Source organism: Phaethon aethereus (genome assembly GCF_964289735.1).
Source record: "Phaethon aethereus genome assembly, chromosome: Z".
Classification (NCBI taxonomy): Eukaryota; Metazoa; Chordata; class Aves; order Phaethontiformes; family Phaethontidae; genus Phaethon; species Phaethon aethereus.
The window spans coordinates 13,738,671-13,761,526 of NC_138577.1; the positions used below are offsets into that span (position 1 = coordinate 13,738,671).

Consider the following 22,856-nt stretch of genomic DNA (forward strand, 5'->3'; position numbering starts at 1 on the left):
AAGCACCAGTTCTTGAAAGGGGACACAGGATGCCATGAAGGGCATAAAGCTTTCCTGCAAATCATCTTGCTTGATCATTTAGAAGTTGCCATGATCCTACACAGAGAATGGGTTGCACGACGTGTAGGACGGCTCCAACCTGGAAAGCAGAAAACATCGGTGATGGGAGGAATGTTACAATGCGAAGTACAGGCTGTGCATAATTCTGAAGGGATTGCTCTTTCTTTGTTCCATTTTCCACCTATCCAGGGCTCACTCAGGTTCATTTTGCAGCCCTGTTGCCTGTGACTGTCCACAACAGATCCTCTGAAAAAAAAGGGCGCAAAATTTGTTCCATCTGACACCACTCCTGACTTATTAGAACAGTGTCCCAAGCCATATAGTCCCAGGACTTCCCTTCCGGACAACATTAAAGCTTTTAATGGTATCTCATGAACCTCACGGGTATGAAGGATTTTCTTTCTTCTTCTTTTTTTTAATTATTTTAACATAGCTTCTGTTTTACATTCAGTCCTATCAGAAATGGTGAAACAGACTGACACCAAATTTCCCTCAAAAATTTTTATACTTTTTGGCCTGTGTTCATGTGAATTTTAGAATACCTGACAGTAAGAATAAATAATACTTAGAAAAAAACCCCCAATCCTTCCTTTGCTGCAGGAAAAGGGTTAAAAAGGGCTAGAAGTGGTGTATGTTCCATCAATGTGCCAAATAGGGACCAGAGTAAATGCGAAGCTGTCTTCACAGGTTGCTTGAAGGTCTCCATGGGAACTAATAACATGTGGTTCAACATCAGACAGCCCTCAGGACAAAACTAAGCAGATTATAAAAGCTATTAAAGATCCACTAATCTTGCAGGTAATTAACAGTTCTTTTAGTTGAGCTCTAATAAAAAGCAGAATTTTTTTATTATAGTATCTTCCATTTTGATTTATATTGTTTTTTTAATTACAGGTGCGAGCTGAGCTCCACATGCTGTGATCATAATTCGCACGTCAGCTCTACTAAAATGCAGCTCTCCCCAACCCATACGGCACAGCAGAGCCACCCCTCAGCGTGTGCCACCAGCAATGTGAGTGGCAGCAGAGAAGCTGCTGTTCAGGTTTGCTGAACATCTTTGGAGGCTGCAATACAAGTATGTGGAAACCTCACTGCTGAGGTATCTTCTATATTCATTTCACATCCCACTAAAGGTACCATGTAACTGAAAAGCAGGTAAGCTAACTGCACAGCTGGATGAAATAAGCATACATTTGTGCCTTTTATTTTCCTACCTTTCCACTCTAATTAACCATCTTCCATGGGGAAAAAAAAAACCCAAAACCTCTCTCCATGGAAATCACATGAATAAATTTTACACAGTTCAAAGTTACAGTTCCCCAAGCAGCTATAGTGTGACCACACCATTCATATATACCAAGGTGTTAACAGCATACACAGCAATGCAAAATACTACCGATGTGGAAGACAGCCAAGCTACAGCTATGCAGGACCCATAATTTTCCATATCCTGCCCACTGACTATTAAATAATCTTATTCTCTTCCATCTGGAACTGCCCAGCCCTGAATCACAGCAATTACAGCCATTCATACCACTTCAGCGCTAGGTGGGGAGGACCATCACCACTTTTTCTCTGCTGCAAAAACAAGCAGCTAACATTCCCCAAACTGGGTCTCTGCATCTACTTCCCAGTACACCCCTGGTGATTTTCAAGTTGTCAAACTATAGTCCCAGACAGAATCAGTGAGGACCCTTGGGGATTGCACAGGGTATACTCAGACTTTTTGCAAATATCTTACTGATTTACATACTTGACATGATGCTTAAATGAGCTAAGGCCCACTAAAAGTTCACTGATATTTCACCCTTAGTCCACAAGGATGAAACCTTAAGCAATCAAGTATAGAAGTGTGATGCTACACTCACATGAAGCTCATCTAACCTCGAGATTATGAATACTGTAAATGAAACCTCATGAATTTTAGCAATATTGTGTTATACAATAAAATTATAGCATGACACAGTAAAAATATGGCAACAAAGTTCATATACAGCAGCTACATTTCAAGTATATATGTGCTATGATGTACTTCAAGCCAATCTCATGCCAAGTTGGTTCATCTGCTTCATGACTATGGAGTTCTGCGGCATCGCAACACATTTTACAGTTTAGGTAGATGTTTTCCAACTATCACAGTCTGTTTCAACGTATGTCAATAAAATAGCCTTTTTCTAAGCAGTTGTTAACTCTCACTTCTCTGTTTTTAATCCTTCTTCACCAAGTAAGTTACAATTACAGTCCTTTCTTTAAGAGCTTTTCCAAGAAACCCAGACTTAGCTAACATTTTTAGATGCATTTCTGGACATGTATCTTTAGTTGTCTTCTGTTGATCGATTCACTAATGAGCAATATACTCTTAATTTTGGAGCAGTGACTTTTCAATACCATTTGCTGATGTCACACGCACCCATCCAAGACATCGCCACTGCTGTTGCCATTGTTACAAGTATGCCTTTATGTTCCTGGGATGCCCAGAGGCCCTCAGCAGTTCCTTGCTGAGTTGCTATGTTCTTGGTCTGAGCTGCACAACCCAGAATAAGGTGCTCATGATCTTCTTACAGTAGAGGGTAGGCAAATATAGATGATTCAGTTTTAAGCATTGCCTTTTTTTCAAAAATAAACTATGATTGCTACAAATTGATTTCCTATTAACTTTTCAGTTTGCATAAACTCAATGAGTTGATGGAAGTGAGGTGTAGGTTGAGAATCACTGGAATCATTTCCATCAACTCTGGATGAAAGTGAGATCTGGGTTGAGAATTTGAAGCAGAAGGAAGAATATCCTTACACCTGAGCACCACCTGCAAATATGCAAAATGCATTTCAAACCAGTAATTCAGTTTCAGCTTTGCAGTAGTTTATTACTCCTACTGTCACTAGCACTACCGCATATCATCCTGCGTGTCACCACAACATGAGTGCACAGCTCTCACTAACTCACCGGCCAGCTCCTCAGATCTTCACGTGATTTCTTAATGCCACTATGCAACAGAAACTCGCAGAGATCCTGAATGTCACCTGTGGGTAACAGCTATTCCCACGCATCTGGACTGGGATTTCAAGGACTCCACAGTATAACAAAGGCAAAGCCACAGGATTCTCCCATAGCCAACCGTCATAAACAGCATGTCTCAGGGTGCCTACAGACACAGATACATGACCTGACCTGTTCCCACAGAGATCACATCACTGTGAAACCAGCCCAGCAACTGGAACGGAGGATAAAGCTGTGAAACAGTTAATCAAAGCTATATGTTTAGATGCCTAATACTAAAAATACAGCCTGTTTGCCTGGGCAACCGGACCGCTTCCCTAACAGAGTTGGACCTTAGTGGTTCAAAGAAACAGGAAGGGAAAGAGAAAAATAATAGAAGCACATGCCTCCTCTAGAGAAGGCCATTTCCTCAATATTTAATTCATAACTGAAAAAGAAAATATGCTGTTACATCAAATTCTGGGCACTGCAGCTGGAGCCAAGGACAGCCTCTGACTGCATTCACTGATACCAACTTTTTATAAATACATAAATACATCAGCTGGCATCTGCTCAAGAACATGAGGCCAGAGCTCAGGACTTGGTTTTCTAAATTGACAGATAACTCTCCCAACTCTCATTTGTTATTTGGGGCTGGAACCCACATCTCTCCCTAGAAAAAAAAAGAATGAGCATTTCCTAGTGTAAGGAGATGTCATATAACCATAATAGCCCGTGCATATTTAAGAGATTAATTCAAACAGTGTTGCATCAATTTCATCTTTGAATGAGATGAAATTTCATCTTTCTCGTCATCATCCTTTCCACACACAGGGAGACAGTGTGTGTGTGGAAACGCATACAAGACTTTTCTTACAGAGGCGTCTGTGACTTTATTACATTAATTTTGCAAACTAAGGCCTATACTCTGCTTTAAAATTATAGGTTAAAAATTCAGCACTGCAGTGGGACAAGTCTGCGTCCAAAGCAGTGTGGCCAGCAGGTGGAGGGAGGGCATTCTGCCCCTCTGCTCCGATCTGCTGAGACCCCACCTGGAGTCCTGCATCCAGCTCTGGAGCCCTCAGCACAGCAAAGACATGGACCTGTTGGAGCAGGTCCAGAGGAGGCCACAGCAATGATCAGAGGGATGGAACAGCTCTGCTGTGAGGACAGGCTGAGAGAGTTGGGGTTGTTCAGCCTGGAGAAGAGAAGGCTCTGGGGAGACCTTCTTGCAGCCTGCCAGGACTTAAAGGGGGCTTAGAAGAAAGATGGAGACAAACTTTTTAGCAGGGCCTGTAGTGATAGGACAAGGGGTAATGGTTTTGAATTAAAAGAAGGTAGATTTATAATAGAGATAAGGAAGAAATTTTTCACACTGAGGGTGGTGAAACCCTGGCCCAGGTTGCCCAGAGAGGTGGTAGATGCCCCATCCCTGGAAACACTCCAGGTCAGGTTGGACGGGGCTCTGAGCAACCTGATCTAGTTGAAGATGTCCCTGCTCATTGGAGGGGGGTTGGACTAGATGGCCTTTGAAGGTCCCTTCCAACCCAAACTGTTCTCTGATTCTGTGATTCTAGGACATCACTTCCCTTTAACCTTAAGGAGGCTTTTTCCAATAAGGCTGCCTGTCTCCATCTCGTTGCTGGTATTTATTGGTACAGTGGTGTTGCTGAGTGCAGGGGAGATGGAGACATGCCCCTCCACCTAAGCACTCTGCACACCAGGCAAAGCGGCCCTGGCATAAGGACTTCGCAGTTGAAGTGCAAGTTGAGAGAGTAAGCAGTGGTGGCAGGCCATCGGCTGCCCACCTCCATCACAAAAGAGCTTGCAAGCACCATTTGAGAGACAAGATGTATAGAAAGATCCCCGGTTTTACTCCACTTTGTTTGATTTGGACACAAAGACACTCTGCTGCAGCTAAGCCCTTTTGCTTCAGGGTGAGACCGTGCCTTTGCCTGCCTGCACTGTTCAGCCATGCATCTGACCAGCTGGTACATGAGCTGATGTGCACCTCGGGCATGCCAAACCACTGCTACCCTTGCTCCACCTAGAGAAGAGGATGCTTACTCCACCGGAACTGAAATACTACCAGTGACAAACTCCCATCAACTTCAAAGCCAGCTGTGGACCAGAAGCCAGGCCTTTGTTCCACAAAAAGGTCTGCTGAAATAAAATAAATTAACAGTAAGAAAATAAAAAGAAATTTGCAAGAAATGTCTGGGATTTACTTTAAAAAAGCTGCCAATATCAGGGAGTTACAGGATTTTGTCAGTGAAAGTTAGTTCCTTGCTAGGGAAAGACAACTAAACACAAAGCCAGCTCCTCTGCTCTTGTATCTCCTCGTTCTTCATGTTCTCTTCCTTGTGTTTCTCAATACCCTATTCTTGAAAAACTGGTAGGTTTACTCACTGTCATCTGGCTGGGGCAGCCACAAGTTCCTCTTTTGTCTCAACCGTGAATGGAAGCAGAAACCTACTCAGTCCCAGCGGGAGGGGAGCTGTGCTGTGAAACACCAGCTAGAACAGGACAGGGACATGGCGACAACTGAGGCGTAAGGGCGTGGAGGAACCCTTCCACCCCACTGCCTGCAAGAGCTGCTCACACTTTATTTACTGCTTGCAACCTTCTCCTATGGTACTCTAGGAAACACTTTAAACCCCTATTGCCTGCTGCCAACAGGCCAGGCAGAAAACTTTCAAGATACAGCCAAAACCTGCTCCTTCCATTAAGCACAGCCACGGGAGTTGCCACCTCAGCAGATCTACAGCCTTACCCACAGTCAGCTCACGTCAAAGGGCTCTTACTGCCACTGACTTGCATGAACTTTGGACCAAACCCACAGCCTGACATCAGTGGGACTCAGGCACCACCAGCCCAGACCTCCGAACTACGCGGCCAAAGCAGGAGGCGGATGAGCTGAAAACTGCACTGCTCCAAGATGAGGAGCGCTTCTGGGACTAGATTTTCCCCCTGCAAACCTGTGTGGGACTTATTTCTGTCTATCCAATGCACTCACTGACTCCTTCTGCCAGTCAATAACAGACATTTTCCCCTTTTCTGTCGTTTTGGTTTCTGTATTACCTTTTCAAAGGAGTGCAACTGATGTAGCTAAAATGCAGCACCATTTTGTACCAGAAGGTACCTACCTACAGAATATTTATTTAGAGGATTTTTTCTTTACGTATACTTTACACACTATTCACCTACATAATTTAGCTCTAAAGAGCTCCAGGCCACCTATCAAGGAAAAGGACAGAATCAGAGAATGTAATACAGTGCTCTTGCAGTTAACGTGAAATCCACCTTCCCTGTTGACACGCCTGAGGGACGGGATGCCATCCAGAGGGACCTGGACAAGTTCAAGGAATGGGCCCATGTGAACCTCATGAGGTTCCACACGGCCAAGTGCAGGGTCCTGCAGCTGGGTCAGGGCAACCCCCGCTATCAGTCCAGGCTGGGGGATGAAGGGATGGAGAGCAGCCCTGCCCAGAAGGACTTGGGGGTACCAGTGGATGGAAAGCTGGACATGAGCTGGCAATGGGCGCTCACAGCCCAGAAGGCCAAGTGTGTCCTGGGCTGCATCCAAAGCAGCGTGGCCAGCAGGTTGGGGGAGGGGATTCTGCCCCTCTGCTCCGATCTGCTAAGACCCCACCTGGAGTCCTGCATCCAGCTCTGGAGCCCTCAGCACAGCAAAGACATGGACCTGTTGGAGCGGGTCCAGAGGAGGCCACAGCAATGATCAGAGGGCTGGAACAGCTCTGCTGTGAGGACAGGCTGAGAGAGTTGGGGTTGTTCAGCCTGGAGAAGGCTCTGGGGAGACCTTCTTGCAGCCTGCCAGGACTTAAAGGGGGCTTAGAAGAAAGATGGAGACTGACTTGTTAGCAGCGCCTGTAGCGACAGGACTAGGGGTAATGCTTTTAAACTAAAAGAGGGCAGATTTAGACCAGAGATAAGGAAGAAATTTTTCATAATGAGAGTGGTGAAATGCTGCAACAGGTTGCCCAGAGAGGTGGTAGATGCCCCATCCCTGCAAACATTCCAGGTCAGGTTGGACAGGGCTCTGAGCAACTTAATCCAGTTCAACATGTCCCTGCTCATTGCAGGGGCGTTAGACTAGATGATCTTTAAAGGTCCCTTCCAACCCAAAGATTCTATGATTCTATGTTCATCATACATGTCTAACTCCAGATAAACAACCAATGCAAAGGATCTCCAGCACACAACACTATATTATTGTTGCTTGAATACTGAAAAGAACTTAACTGTAAAAGGTATAGCTGTCATTTAAAAATTAGCCATTCTACTTTTTAGGATTTCCTGCCTTCTAATAAACTATGTGGTCATTCATGTGATGAGTTACAAAACTATGTTCAGAAATCACACTTCTAGTCACAGTGGTGAAATATGAGAAATATTAAAGTTACTCTTTTCAGCTGAACACACACTGAAATTAAAACATGCTTGTTTTAAATAGACCCCATTTGGTAGTCTGACGATAACCTGTAATATAGTTGTAATGAATGCTTACATTTTATGTTAGCATTATGCAACCGTTGGGACATTTTAATTGCAGATAAACACCTACTAACCAAAAAAAAAAAGTTTTAAATGGCAGCAAGCAAGTGTGTTTTTCAAGCAGGAACATATTTCAGTTTTCAGGATGACAGAGTCACTCACCTGAAAAAATCGGTTCCACTTGCTAAACTAAGCTAACTGGTTTAAATAAATGCAGAGCTAGGACAAACAGGAAGGAAATTTTTTTGTTAAATGTTTATCCTTGTACAATGTGCAATTGTTTGGGTTCTGATTTCTAACAGTATCACTAAACCACAAAAATCATGTAAATATTTTATTTTCTGTAACAAAAACCCTCAAGATCACATCAGTTCTCATGCAAAATTCTGAGAAAAATCACTAAATCACTCTTGTGGAAAGTCACACGTTGAAACTGAATTTACCTGTATTATGCTGGCTTGTGAATAAATACTGTAAGTCTGCTGGTGAAATTTTTGATGGGATAAAAAGCCACACAGGGTTGTCATGAGCATCTGCTCAGAAACTGTGAAAGGACCACTGTATTTCTGCTTTGCAGCAGGTTAGCAAAGAACACACAGCAAAGCATTTGCTTTAAATACAGTCTTAAGGGCTGGATTAACACAAATGATTTAGACACAGCCAAAAGTGGTGCTTAGCTCAAAACTACGCTTGGAGCTGGGATTAGTCATCTAAGCTCCTTATTCAGTACCGGGTGAAAATTAGGCACACAAACGCATGATTCCGAAGCACCAGCACGACGCCTCACCAGCAGAGGAGGTGAAGGATGAAGGATGGATGTGACCCCAGTACTCTCACACAGGCAGGTAACAAACTCCCCGCTGCATGGAGATGCAGCCAAGTCTTTACAAAAACCCCACAGGGAGCCAGTCCTTTCAAAACCCCTGCCCCTTCCATCTAAAAGCCCTGCAGCTATGAATGCTCTGCTAGCGTGAGAGAAATTCAGGATCAAACCCCTGCTTTCAGGGAATCTGAACTCCACCCTTCCCCTGCCCTGTCTGCAGGGCATCCTGGCGTGCCATGCCTCGGAGCTGAGACCCAGGTGCTGGGGGAGAGGGGTGACCTGCCAACACCTGGGGTACCTCCGCATTGGCAGTAAATAATTTGCCAGAAGAGCCCACCCGAGGCTGAGGTTGCCATGACAAATGATCCTTTTATTAAATACCAGGGTAAATGGGCACACGAACTTCTAAACCTTAATGGCATGGAACTAATGCAAACCCTCAGGCTGCTATTCATCATGCTTCCATTCCAAATAATTTAAAAATTAATGACTTGTTTTTGTTATTTTCCTGCAGACACTGGATATCTGATGAAAGGTGTTCAGCTGGCTGATTAACCATCCCTTTGCTGGCATACCTGCAAGGATCCCACTAACATGGGAAAGGAGAGGTACAGCAGCTACCTCAGAAGATGTTTGTGTGTACCTGCCAGCAGGCAGTAATGTTCCACCTACACACCTGGTGTCCTCCTGCCCTCCAGCAGCAGCACAGCAGTTAATAACTCAAAATCTGAGGATTTACAACCCCTCCAAAAGGCTAAAACCTCACACTCTTAGTTTCTTGTTTCCTTATTGACTGTCTGATCCCCGAGATCCTGGTCCATCTTGCTTTCTAAGGTATTTTGTGGTTTGCAGTCTGGTGGGCTAACTGGATGCATTATATAAGCGCGTGTCCCATCAAATGTAAATGTCCTCCTGCCTACTGAATATTGCCTTGTTCCCAGCCACCAAGCAAAAGGCACCCAGAGCTCCTCACCTACCCTTCTCCCATTGTCCCATGCCCCTTTCTCATGCCCCTCTTATTCATTTGCTCCAGGACATAGACAGTCCTTGTCTTTTCAATCTGCCTTGATATATTAGCTCTTCTTGGAATGGACTAAACCTTTTGATTTTTGTCTCAGGCTTCTCGTCCTAGCGAGAAAACATCTACTAAAGAGGGAAGGAAAGTTGGGAGTATCCTCCTGTGGGTTCCTATGGCTCCCTGGGTGCACAAGAACACCACTGCCTTTATTTACAGCCCATCCTCACAGGCCAACTACATTAACCCCTCCACATTAGAGGAATTGCTAAATATCCACTGAAAACACAATCAGAGCTGGCAGAGAGTAGGCTGACCCTCTCCCACAGCCGAGTCCTGCTGCCTGCCTTGGCTCTGCCAGTGCTCATACACCTGGGTGACTGGACTCACACATGGGGATGGCGAGCCCTCCTGTTAAAAGATTTGTCCCTCCGGAGACTGGGTCTTTCTCGGTGCCAGGCTCAGGCTGCTGAACCTCCCGGCACTCAGCCATAGGGAATGAACGTGCTGACGTAGCAGGAGGTCACAGGCTTGTGGTGTTTCCACCTATACTGTTCTTCCAGGAAGACTTGTCACCTGAATGCCATAAAGTTAGACTCTGCCCCGTTGTCACTCAGGACAGCTTTCACCACATCAACAGCTCAAACAAGTACAGGAAAGATGCCCTGAACCACTTCAGTGCAGAATCTGCCTCTGAGAGGCAACATGTCTTCTGCCCTGGAGCTCTCAAACAAGGAGCATGCAATTCTGGCCTTGAAGAATTGTCGTTCCTTTAAGTCCCTAAAGAAAACAAAAAGTGGCTTCTTCCCCTGAGCCCCTGCCACCCTCCTGAGCAAACTGTCCAGTTAAGCTGTTTGGCTTAGCCAAATTTCAGACAATGAACTCTTCAGACGGTCCGTTACCGCAGCGTGAGGCTACCAGCACAGGTGAACCCCCTGCAGCGCTGAGGCTGGAGCGGCTCATCAGCCATCCGGCAAGCAGACGCTCCCACAAGAAAAGAGCTCCAGCTGCCCACCCAGGACCCTGCTGCTGGCCACAGCTGCACCCTGACAGAACAGGCTCACCCACACCTCCCACTTCACGCCTTGTTGAGTTGAGGGTTTTTTTACAATTAAAAAGGAAACGTTCAGCTGAGTTTTACTTTCACAAGCTACCTGGGGAAGGTGGCTCGTAGAAGGCATTAGCTGCTAGAAAGTCCGTCAGCAAAGGCCTTTCATTTGTGAAGTGTCATTTGTGCAAAGTAAGATACATAGTCTTTCCTTGCCTCCACTCAAACATCTCAGAGCCAAACCTGAGGACCACTTAATACCAGTATCAAAAATCCTATGAATTTACATAAAAACAAGACCTCAATGGGACAAATTAGCTTTTGGAAGATTGGCAATGCAAATGGCATGGAAAGGCATTAAAAACAGGAACAGTTTATGAACCTTGCTGGAAGACTTGTTTTTCACACTTTATCAGTGGAAAATAAGGTATATTTCTAGCAAGTACCTCAAAGGGACGGTGCCTTGCCCATAAATGTCTGAGTGTCTGTTTAGTAAAGTGGCATGGGAATATCTGTGAAACCCAAGTAAAAACATGGGGCAATGGAAAATATACAACACATATATATGAAGATCAACTCTAAACTTTTACATTCCCAAAGAGTTCAGATGTTACTATTTTCAGATATACCTATGGTTTTACACTATCTCCTCCGTGGTTTAACACAGCTTCAAAAATATGCCTAGACAGGCTAGAAAAACTAAACAGAAATCCACTGGAAGAGAGAATAATAATTTCTGTTTTTTCCTTGCCTTTCATGACAACTGATAACTGCAAATAATATATTATTATGCCATCATTTCGCCGAAGATGCCAATGTGAAAAACACTCGCCTTTCCTATCAGCAAGAAAGCATTAACTTCAAAAAAAAAAAAAGTCTGCTGTATTCGCCAAGTTTAGCAGTCCAGAGTTCAATAGTGCTCTTACGGAAATTGAAGAAAACTCTCATTAATTCCAAGGGGTGAAGGGCTGGTCCCAAAAGTCCTAGATATGTTTTACTAATAGAATTCATCTTGTTAATAAACTGGCATGTGAACCCGTTTTTTCCGGATGCTGAAAGCAGCTTGTGGTTTGCTTTTATTCTTTCAAACACAACTAGCAAAGCACTCCAGCAGCTGAATAGACCTATTCATTTGCACAAATTATTCCCTGGCAGGGATTTAAAAAAAAAAAAAAAAGTCTCCCCAAAACTCTCTGCCATCCTGGTGTAATCAGAAGAGACACAAAAGCCTGCCTGTCATTAATCTTGCCTGTCTGTGCCTGAAAAAAGACAAGTGGGACACACACCGCTGAATACATTACATTTTCAGCATCTCTCTCGGTGACATGACTGAATTGCTCTCTTCTCCCAACCCTTATCTTAGCTGGTGTACAATCCCAATTAACAGACTGACGTAAGGAATACACACAGGGAAGAGTCTGGCATGGATGTTATGGATGAGATGATAAAATTTTATGAGCCCAGCTACCTCCCACGTAGCATTTGTAGTTAACTGTTGGAGCTCAAACAGTTGCTCTTATGTGGACCACTTCTCATTTCAGAGGGCTGAAAATGTTAAATAAAACAGACTTGCCCTTTCTAATAGGTAGTAGCATCTTGCTGATCTAATTAATCCACATAGGTCATTCTTTCACTGAGATAACTTTAGAGGCAAATCAGGCTCCAGTTCCCTTCTCCTGCTGCTCGTTTTTGGTGTGAAAATGTCTGTGGATAGCATAAAACCCATGCATCCACCTCGCAAACAATGCCGTCATGTAGTTAATACAGCAGAAATATTTGTTTAATTAGTTAAATTTTCAGTTTTTAAATGAGAAGAAAAAACAAGCCATGGGTGGTCTGTAACCTCAGAAGAGTAAATATCCCAGGCTGTAAAATCATCCCAGCTCAGAATACTGGGCTGGACATAAAAAAAAGCATTTATTGAATCTTAGGCCTGAGTCAGGAACAGAAGGTGCATTAAGAGCTTCCAAACTGCAGCCTACCACCAATTCATTAAGTGTTGGGCATTATTTAATAAAAATGGCTTATGCATATACTTAAACTGAAACCCTATTTATTCATAAACATTTTTAACTAGAGTATCTGTTGGGAGTTATTCACACACCAGTTCACAGTTTCAAATTCTTCCTTCAAGTAAATGCATGCAATTCCCACTGCTGCCTACCTCACCTAGGCTATGGGTCTGCAAGCAGAGCTTGTCCTGTATTTTGCAATTAAACCAAGGATCTTAACTGGTTTTGAGGACATGTTGCTGTTAATGTCTAGGTAATGCATTAGCGTTACAGAAGGGAGAAAATTTCTATAATTTGCGTAATTGCATTAAAGTGATTCTACTGTTCTGATACCTGAATCCCAAATCTGAATGTATTTTTGAAAAAAATCCTCTTTTTTGGCTATTTTATCAGAGAAGTCAGTCTCCAGGTAGGCAGGAAATAAAATGATCAGCCTTTCTACAGAATTACAGGATGTTTCTTGAGCAAAATCGTAACTATTGAATGCTGAAGCAAGGGCTGAGCAGATCTGACGCTTCAGCCCACAGTTATTTGTGTTACATTAACATGACGGTAACTGCTTATAGACTCCAAAAGTGGTGACCAAGCAAACTAGTAATATTTGCTAATGGACTCAGGCAGCTGTTGCAATGGGATGTTGCAATGGGACATTGCAGACAGGGAGCATCATCATTTTTAGCCCTATCCTGCACAACTTACTAGCTACCCAAATAATTCTAAGATGCTTTCTCAGAACCTCTCTGCCACTCTTATTTTTGATGCTGTTTAGTTAAAGGTGCCTAAGGAAGATTTTTCCTTCACAAGAGAGATTCCTCAGAGAAATTGCCTCTTCCACACTTTCCTTCTCACTCACAAGGTGCAGGTTCTTCCACCTTCTCCATTTCCACAGCATAGCATCCATGCAGAAACAGCAGCAATTTCTGACCTGGGAAAGATGTACCCAGAACACGCTTTTCTCTTTTCTGTGTGATTTCACAGCTGGAGATGAAGATGACCAACATTCTGACCTGTTACCCCTCCAAGGGCCATATGTGTTCTCCATCCGGCAATCGGACAGCTGCTGCTTTAGGGCTTTGCCCTTTCTGTCTCCCTTATCTTTCCTTCTGTCATCTGTGTATTTTCTATTTTTATGATATTATTTTTTGGTAGATAGTAATGCCTTTAGGATTAGTGCTGGCAAGAAGCCAGGACAAAATGGCAGCACTAACGACTTTTGTTTGAGTTAGGGTCACGGCAAGAGAATTTAGACCACAGACCCAGGGCCCCATTTTCCCATGACACTGGAAAAATCCAGAGAGAAGCAGAAACACTGAATGCTTCATATCCAAACCTCCCTGAGTTCATCCTCTTGAGGCACAGACTGCAGAAAAGGATGGGGATTATATTTCAACACCCGTGGATGTGGCTTGAGATGGACTGTACCACTGACTATCTTTCCCCAGAGTTTTTCCTTTCAGGAGCAGAATCCAACAGAGAAAAATGCATCTCTGTCACTTCCCACACACTCAGCTGAAGGACCTTTCCCTCACAAGCTTCCCTTGGAGGACACAGCCTTGCTTAGCACACACCCAGACCAACAATTCCACTTTCTTCCCATGTTGCCAAAAGAAGCACCATTAATGAGGTGCCCACTACCCACATATCTTTCAGAGAGGAAAGAACTGGCTCATTTTGGCTTTTTATTTTTCCCCATTAGTTTTTAAAAAGGATTTTTTTCCTTAAGCCTGAAGACTGCCCCAAAACATTTCTCCCCTGAACACGGCAGCAGGACAACCAGTTGAGGGAACATGAAGCATCTCCTTCCCACTGTCCAAAGTGGGGAGATGTAAAATTCATCATAAATGATGAAAAGCAAACCAAATAGTTAAAATTCACACACTGTTAATGAAGTAACACAGCTAATGTTTTTTGCTATGCTCAGCCCAAGGCTACCTCCGTTAACGAAGACTGATTTTCCCATTGGGTTAGGAGGCTGCGAGAAAGCAGGCAGGGGAGGCTCTGCTGAGATCTGTACAAGTGAAGTGCCCACGCAATACCAGGACACTCTGCATTTGACACCAAAGCTCCTTCCCCCATAGCCGTGATCTGTAGCTCCTCCACAGGGAGCCCCAGGTCGCTCCACCACAAGCTTCCCGTGAGTCAAGGACTGGTGTTTCACACGGCAGGAAGCTGTGGCAGGTGTACATAGATCACAAGTTCCCTCTGCCCCAAGAAGGACAGACTGGGAAGGATGCAGAAAGCCAGGTGGGAAACGAAGAGCAGAAGGAGGAGTAGGAGAGGCAGCAGCAGCAGCAGGAAGGTGTCCATGCCACTGCCTGGCCGTAGAAAAGGCTGATGTTTGGGGTGGGGGAGTGCTTGCAGCAAGATGAAAAGCTCTGGATCACAGATGGGAATGGGATATAGGGACAGGCAGCCCTCAGAGCCAGGCAGAAGGTCAAGAACGAGGCGGGGGGGAGCCAGGCACCCGTGCAGCTGCCCTGGGACAGCCAGGAGCACTGCCAGCATGGATGGCTGACTGCACACACAACCATGGAGTGAAGAAAGGGAAGAGAGGACTTCTGGAAGTGGGTATGCAGCTGTGCAAGGAGTCTCCCCAACAAACACATTAGCCTGCAGAATCTCCCCCCTGCTGGCACCGGGGGATTTGCTCTCTCATGGATCCACTTCTGCTTGACCATAACAGGGCTGGCATCTATACAGCGTCTACCAACACTGAACTTGCATAGGGTTTGCAGTGGGTCCCCACGCTAAAGAACAGGAAAGCATCCCATTCCCTGCCTCCAAACTGCCCACAGACAGCATCCCGAAGTCTCAGCGATGTAACACTTTTCTCATCTTGGGAAATGTCACACTGCCCAGACCAGAAAAGCCACAAAACTGTGGATGACTGGATCTTCAATATTCAAAATCACGTTTCTCACCAACCACAACCAAGAGCACATGGCAGATTTTCAAGGTACACCGCTTGCTAAGTGACACCTGCAAAAGGGCAGATAGAGGGAAAAGGGAAGAACAGCACAAATTACAGTCCCATGCCTTGTTCAAAACTCATTTAGCAGGTTCTTCAGAGAGCAGCATATTGAACTCAGCAGTTGGGGTTTCTCCACTAACCCAAGGCAAAGAATGCCAACAAAAGACTGTTTCTGCCTTCCTAGACTTCAAAAGTTTCCCAGGAAAAATACAAGCCACTGATGTGATTCAAATGTAACATTATTTAAATGAAATATATTCAAACTCCAAGCAGCACAAGTTTTCTGAAGACAGACGAGGTTATGTAATAAACTGCAGGAAAGTTCATTTATTAACACAATATTCAAGTTCATCAGCTTGTGCTTCAAACTAAAGAAGATGCGTCCACCTGTGAGGTACACAATGAGGCAAAAATATGAGGTAGGTGCCAAAGTGGGAGCTGGCAAATGAGCGGTTTGGATTGCTTTCTTGAGTGTCAGGCATAAATTCCTAGCTCTCATTTCCTACAGCTAAAGACTGACTGAACTCTCTTCAAGCCTCTTTTCTTTGTAAGCATATTTGGAAAGTTTACTCCCCATCACAGGGAAGGCTGACTGTCTGGGAAGTACTTGTATCAGCATGCAGAAATCCCTACAGGTATGTGCTATACATTCTTGCTTTCACAGAAGACTTTTCTGTGAAAACACCTAACGAACTAGCTTAGCAGTAGCTCAAAAAGCAAGTTTTAGAGCCATATATTCCTCCTACGCATGGAGAAATTATAAAAAAAAATTAAAATAAAAATTATAAAAAACATATACTTTCCCATATCCATCTCTGGAGGACAGTGACACTCCCTTCAACTTCAAACAACTTGCAAAGACTGTACTGATATTTTAGACAGTTTAAAATAAACAACAGCAACAACCTAAATATGCTTAGTTGGGAAGTAGGACCACTGTTCTCATTCACATCAAGAAAAACTTCATCAGATGCAATATAGAGAGTGTAATTTTCTGAGATCTGATTCTACCAAAAAAAAATTATTGGGAAAGGACAAAAAAAATATAGTTTTCTGTGTGTTAAAAACAGACAAGTGACTGGTGGGAGAGAGACCTGGCAATCTGCCTTTCCCCAACCTTCCTGCTGATGAAGAAGGGGAGGAGCACAGGACAATTAGTCATGGATGGCAAACCTAGTGCATCTAACCTAGGTCTGCTCTCATTCTTTGCATAAAGAGGTGGGGGAAAGGAAGAACAGAGAGAAGACAAAAAAGAAAAAGGAGATTACATAAGCAACAGTGGGATTTTACATTGAACCCAAGTGATTCTGTCCTGGTACGGTTTCACTGCTACTTTGCTTTAATTAGGGGCATGTTTCTGAAGATGCCAAGATCTGAAGCCTGTCATCAAGTACTTACGTAGTCATCCTCATGCAGACCTTGCTTCTGAACAGAACTCTTCACCTCCAGGGAAAACTTCTCAAACTCAGGCTTCACGGTCCTCAGCAGAGTGACTGTTTGGAGGTACGAGTACGCCTTCTTGGCTTCAAGGTCGTGTTTGTCTCCCCTTCTCCAAGAGCCATTTCCTAAGGGGAAAACAAGCATATTTCCAACTCCAAATTAGGTACCATTACAGGATTGCCTTCCTTTTTCCACCCAGAAGTCCCCTCTCCTGGAGAGGAGAACTGAACCTGCTCCAAGACGCACAAAAAACCAGGCAGGGAGGAATGGCTGGTGGGAAGTAAATTTGCAAACAGAAGGACAACCTAACTCTCATGCTATCCTTGCTTATTTTTGAAGGGTGGGCTGAAGCCTAAGCATGAGAAGCCATCTTGGAGCAGAAAACATGTGCCAGATCTCAAACACAGAGATATTTAAGTTAGAAAAATTAAGGAAATATCTGTCCACAAAGTTTTTGTTATACATCACTCCACCAGCAACACTCTTGGACAGGCAGAAAGGCACCAGTGAAGTCTTTTAGTATGTAGTAAATAGTATGACCATCAACCCAAATAGGAGGCAGATGGTGCAGCTACTTTTCCCGCAGCTCTCCCACTGTGGTCAAGGAGGAAACCATGTGTGCAGTGGCTGCCAGACCAGCCCTGCTCTTAGTGGAAAAGAAACACTTAGAAATAAAATGGGATCCTGCGCCTATGCTTTATTTGCATGTGTTGTGTGTCACAGCAGAGGAACAATTTAATTCAAACCACCAGTAGAGTAATCAGATTTTTAAAAAGCAGGATAGCTGACTGGTTGCTAATTAGCAGAGGAGTCCTTCTGCCTAACAGGGCCTGACTTTGGCAGGTCCTAAGACCCTAATCTAAAGCTTCATGAGATCAATGGAAAGGTTCACATTGCTCTGAACCAGGTTTTGTCCTGTTCTACGTAAATGATAAATAAACGAGGCCAAGAGGGAACAGTGGTAGCCCTAAGCAGTGTGCCTTTAAATGCTTACAAATAATTAAAAGCCAGACAGTCATTTTATTTTTCGAACAACAGCCAAACCCCATCATGGCTAAATGAGCCAAGACAAAGACTAATGGTAAGCTCCCAGGGACGACCTGGAGGCACATGGGACCCTGAGGTGAGAGGGGATGTGGCTGCTTTGCTTTGCTTGGGTCAAGGACCATGGTGTCCTTTGGGCCAAGAGAAGCAAGCAGTTTGGGAGTGGAGATGCTAACGGAGATGGAGCCCAGGCATCAGACCCGTGGTGCTCCTTGTACAGCACCACCAGCTGCATCGCAGACCTGCAAGAGCAAATTCATGGACAGACCACCCCGTTCCCCCGAAACAGGTGAATACAGAGCCCGCGTTTTGTCCTTCCAGTACCCCAGCTCTGCTGCTGGGACTTTCCCCCCGCCCCGCCCCCCCGACAATAAATGTAATTAGGCAATTGCTCTGCTTCCTCAGAGAGCAGTGGGGAAGGAACAAAGAAAAGGGCCTTCACTTCTCCAGAGGACAAGTCTCTCTTCCTGATGCTTTTGGCTCCAGGGCAGCTCCTGTCACTCCCACAACAGGGCACCTGAGCCCTTCTACCTCTGTTTTCAACCCCAGGAAAGCCTTATTTACCGCAGCTCAGCATGATCTAGGACTGTAATCTTTATAAATACCATGAACTGATTCTTAATTTCCTTTTTTTTTTTTTTGTGGAAGTGATTTCATTCTCTTAGGAAGAAGCTCTAGATACATCTGCCTCGGTTTAGGGATTTCTTTCCCAATACAAAATCTAATTGGTCAAAATGACTTATGCCAGGACCCTATTCACTGGACCTGATGGAAACACTGGGCAGCAACTAACATCCCACCGTCCAGTTTTGCCCTCAAGGGTAGCACTCTTCCCTTCAGTGCCTCACATTGTCCTTGTTACTGCTTTTGAAAAGAAAGAAATGCACATCTGGCAATTGTAAGCTAGCACATCTTGCTAGCTTCCCCACAAGACTGTACAAGCCCTGCCGGAGCCTCAAAACAGAAAAGCCTGTGCCTCAGCTGGGTACCTGCATTTCAGAGGTGCAGTGTTCAAGGAGTAAGGCACAGACTACAGCACGGAGCTCTTTGCTATAGCTTTGTGTTTACAAACGGACATGGCTAAAAAGAGTGAGATTATGGACCCCAAAAAATGGTAGAATGTGAGTAAATTTCTATCCTGGACACTATATATATTTATTTTTTAAAATCCTGACACTGGGAACAGGGAAGGCACACTTGCATAACAGCGTTCCTAGAATAATTTACATATTTAAACCCCTTCATGGATTATTTTGTGGGCAATTGTCTTGCACAGTACTTATGTGCAATTATTGCAGCCCTGGCATTTAATACGCCTGCTCTTCTGAAAAATTTAAAATATTCAGAACAGAGGGCAACAACAAACTGCAATACAGTCATCTGAACTTAAAGGCAAAGTGCCAATTTGGCAATCACACCCGCTCTTAGATTTTGTACCTTACAAAAGGCACAAAATCTAGTATCTACAGGCAGTGGCAACAAGGAATTTTGGGGGAATTTCTCTGCTTTACTCTATTATGCTTGCTTTCCACATGTGATGAATGTCTGCACAAAAGTCAACTTCTGATGCACAGTCATTTCACTTTTCATGGGAAAAACATTCACAAAGAAACAGAAAAATTGGTTTAAAAAGAATTATTACTTAGAAATGTCAGGAAATGCCACATTCTAACTACGCTACATCAGAAGACAGACAGTTGTCATTAATCCCTTGGCAAAGCTACAGGAAGACTGGACTACCTGTGATGCAAAGGAGGATGGTGCCGAGACTCCCACACGACCGCGGGGCAAACGGGTATTGCCCCCGTCCCCGTGCCACGTGCAGGTCCCACACCAGGATGGCACAGCTCTGCCTTGTACACCGCTGAACAGAGTGTCATCTGCTGGGGGCTGCATCACGGGGACACCCACCCCCCACGGGCTGCGATGCCAAGGTCCCCTCCGGGGCAGGGTGCTGAGCCCGGGGACCGCAGCGCTGCCTCCTGCAGCCCCCGCTCCTTCCTAGCAAATACCATCCTGGAAAGCAAAACCTTTACAAAACGCAGCCGTCCACCTCCTGCAGCCACCGCTTTTACATGAGCATCCCCTGCTCACGGACAGTTTTTCTACTATCTGTCCCAGACAGCTTCAGCGCTCCCCAGGCAGTCACCCTGCGCCCACTGCAGCCCAGGCAAGGAAGTTATCAGTCGTGGGGGATGATCCATCTGAGCCGCGTGGACACCTAAGGACGAGGCGTATCGCTCTCCGGGGTCCCTACTTTTGTGCTGTGACTCGAAAGGGAGCCCAGCTCACACGCAGACTGTACCCACGGCCAGAGGAGAATCGCTGCTGATGCATTTCTACTCTAGGAGATAAAATGCAGCGCTAGCGCAGCGGTAACGACTCTGCACAGGCAGCCAGAGGCGTTATCTGATCAGTGGTTTCTCGTAAAGTCAAGCCTGCGAAGTTCCCAGGGCCAAAACTTTAGGGCTTTGTGACCGCTTTTTGCTCTGGTCCCGATTAAGGCTGCAATACCACCAAATGACTTTGCTTATGCCACAAGGGATAAAGTCACTCCAAATTCAACTCAACAAAAAAAAAAACCCTTGATTTGAACCATTGGCTTTGATCTTGTTCTGCAACTTTATCTTTTAGTTATTTACTACGTGATTTCCTTATTACGTGGCAAAACTTGGCACTTCTTTCGCTAACCTAGACGATACCCATAGCAGTATCTGTACTTCTGTAGGTATATCTACCTCTGAATTTAAACAGCTACATATATTCATTATAGACATTTTCAACAAACAGCACTGTCTACCACGAAATAATCTCAGAGGTCGTAGATGGATAACAGAACGTTTATGTAAAAGAATTTAACTTACTATTAACTGATTTATTAAACAAAATACATCATCCTTTTGTGAATTCAGTTGTTCCTGTTGGTCAGCTTTTTGAGGCTTGAAAGAAAGAAAAAAAAAAACAAACCCAAGTTTTCCTTCTTTCTCAGCACCCGCTTGGTTTTCAATTTGAAATTAATTTGTTATTGTAGCGGATTAGTTAAGGCAGCCTGCAGGGGGGAAATAATTTTCTCTGCACCTGCAAAAGAGGCTGCTCCTTTCAAAAGTCATGTTGACACTTCAACAAAACCTAGTTGCCAGGCATGAACTTGCCTCAGCTTCAGCCACCTGATATTGTTTTAACACTCAGCAAACACGTTGCTCCAGTATTACTTTGAATTCAACTGAGTCAGCTATAGCAGCTGAGAGCAGGTTTAGTCCCTGCCATGCACTGCCATAATATCAAACGTAACTGAATGGAGGTATATTTCAAAAAGAAACGCATTAAATTCATTTACATTTCAAAGTCATGTTTTAATTTAACAAATCTGATCCTTTTTACTTAGGGGGATGGAATCAGCCACTTTTTATCCACCATGCTCTAGTACATTTGAACTGTCCATGTCCCACCCAGTGCTTTCCCTTCAACACAGCTGAATATTTTTGCAGATGCAGTTTCTGATGAAAAGCTGCAACAAATTAGACGTGTGGACCCCTCAGCACAGAAATTACTTCTGGAGACCCAGGCCCTGCTGTCCACAGCCCCAGCCGTTGCTAGTGCTTCCTTCCAGCCATCTGAACAGACCACAGGCCACAGGCCAGCCAGGAGTACCCCTGCCCTGAGACTTGGCAGTCACAAGGCTGGGGATGGTCCAAGTCACCTAGAGCTGAGCACACACACTGCAGCACGGGGTACCCACACCCGGCTGCTATAACCCGTGTCTCCGTCTGGTGCTGCTTCCCCTACAAGAAGCTAAGTAAGTAACGCCTGTATTGTATGTGGCACCTTGTGATCCACCCAGTGGCAACAACAGCCACACGATCCTTTCCTGCAATGCTGTAGCCCAAGTGGAGGGTACCTCCAACAGCAGGGAGAGACAGTGATGTATTCTGGGACTCAGCGCAGCTAACAAATCTAAAAATACTACCAGGCTTACAGAAGACTTTGCAACACACTTGGGCAGGAAAAACATTACCATATGACGAGCTGTTGAAGAGTTCAATATTGAAGAAAGCGTAGTCCCCGTTGGTCATTCCTTGCCGATGAGCAGCCAACATGATGTTCCTGATTGTGTCACCGCTGGCACACATGATTACAACTGGTGGAAGAAAATGAAAAACACAGATAAGAAGCAGTTCAAGAACCTCAGGGAACAGCCTGTTAAACATGAACGCTGCCAGAGACAGTGACCCCAGCTGTCCTCCCAGTGTTGCAACAAACATGACAACACTGATGGCAAACAAAGCCAATTTCCCAAACAGCTGACAGAAGACAGGTACCAAACACAGAGAGGCTTCCTACTCCCCTGTCTTCTCTGAAAATAGTTAAAGAGAGCCTGTACGTGATCTAAGTTTTTTTACCCCTGCAACATGTGATAAGTTCTGGCATCACATTTCTTCAACTGCATGTATTTGTAGAGTTGATTGCAACCACAAGCCTCTGTTGTTACTCCTAAGTGGACATAAGACAATCTGAAGATGAAGAATTAAGGCGATAAAAGGACATTACCATTTTAATTTCCATTCCACTGAACAGTTTGGTATAGATTCATCTCACCCACACTTCAGCTATCTAAAATTTAGGTATCTGGTCTAGAGTTTGTTGCCTCTCTACAGTTAACATAGAGCAGCACCTCTGCAGCCATCCAGGGACAGTGGTATGAATCTCTCCAGGATGTGACTTCCCCTCCTGAGGCTACACAATAAGACTTGGCAACAACCTTTGATGGGACGATGAATGTTCAGAAATAGGAAATGCGAGTGCCACTTTCTGAGCGTGAAGATTAAAGGTGGTTACAAGATCAAACACCACAGAGCCTCCTTCATCACGGACCAAGAGCTAAGCAGGGGCTCCGCTGCCACATGGGGACCTACGAGCCCGCAGGTGTGCTCCGTGCAGGCACCGTGACCTG

General features: G+C 44.6%; 1 protein-coding gene across 1 annotated transcript in view; it reads right to left on the reverse strand.

Annotated features, from left to right (window-relative positions):
* NPR3 (natriuretic peptide receptor 3) overlaps positions 1–22,856 on the reverse strand; it is a gene marked incomplete at its 5' end in the record, with an annotated part of 41,896 nt that overhangs the window by 14,471 nt on the left and 4,569 nt on the right. Inside the window, 2 exons of the mRNA XM_082012928.1 lie at positions 16,820–16,986; positions 21,921–22,043. Coding sequence (XP_081869054.1) covers positions 16,820–16,986; positions 21,921–22,043 — 290 coding nt within the window. The remainder of the gene's footprint in view (positions 1–16,819; positions 16,987–21,920; positions 22,044–22,856) is intronic.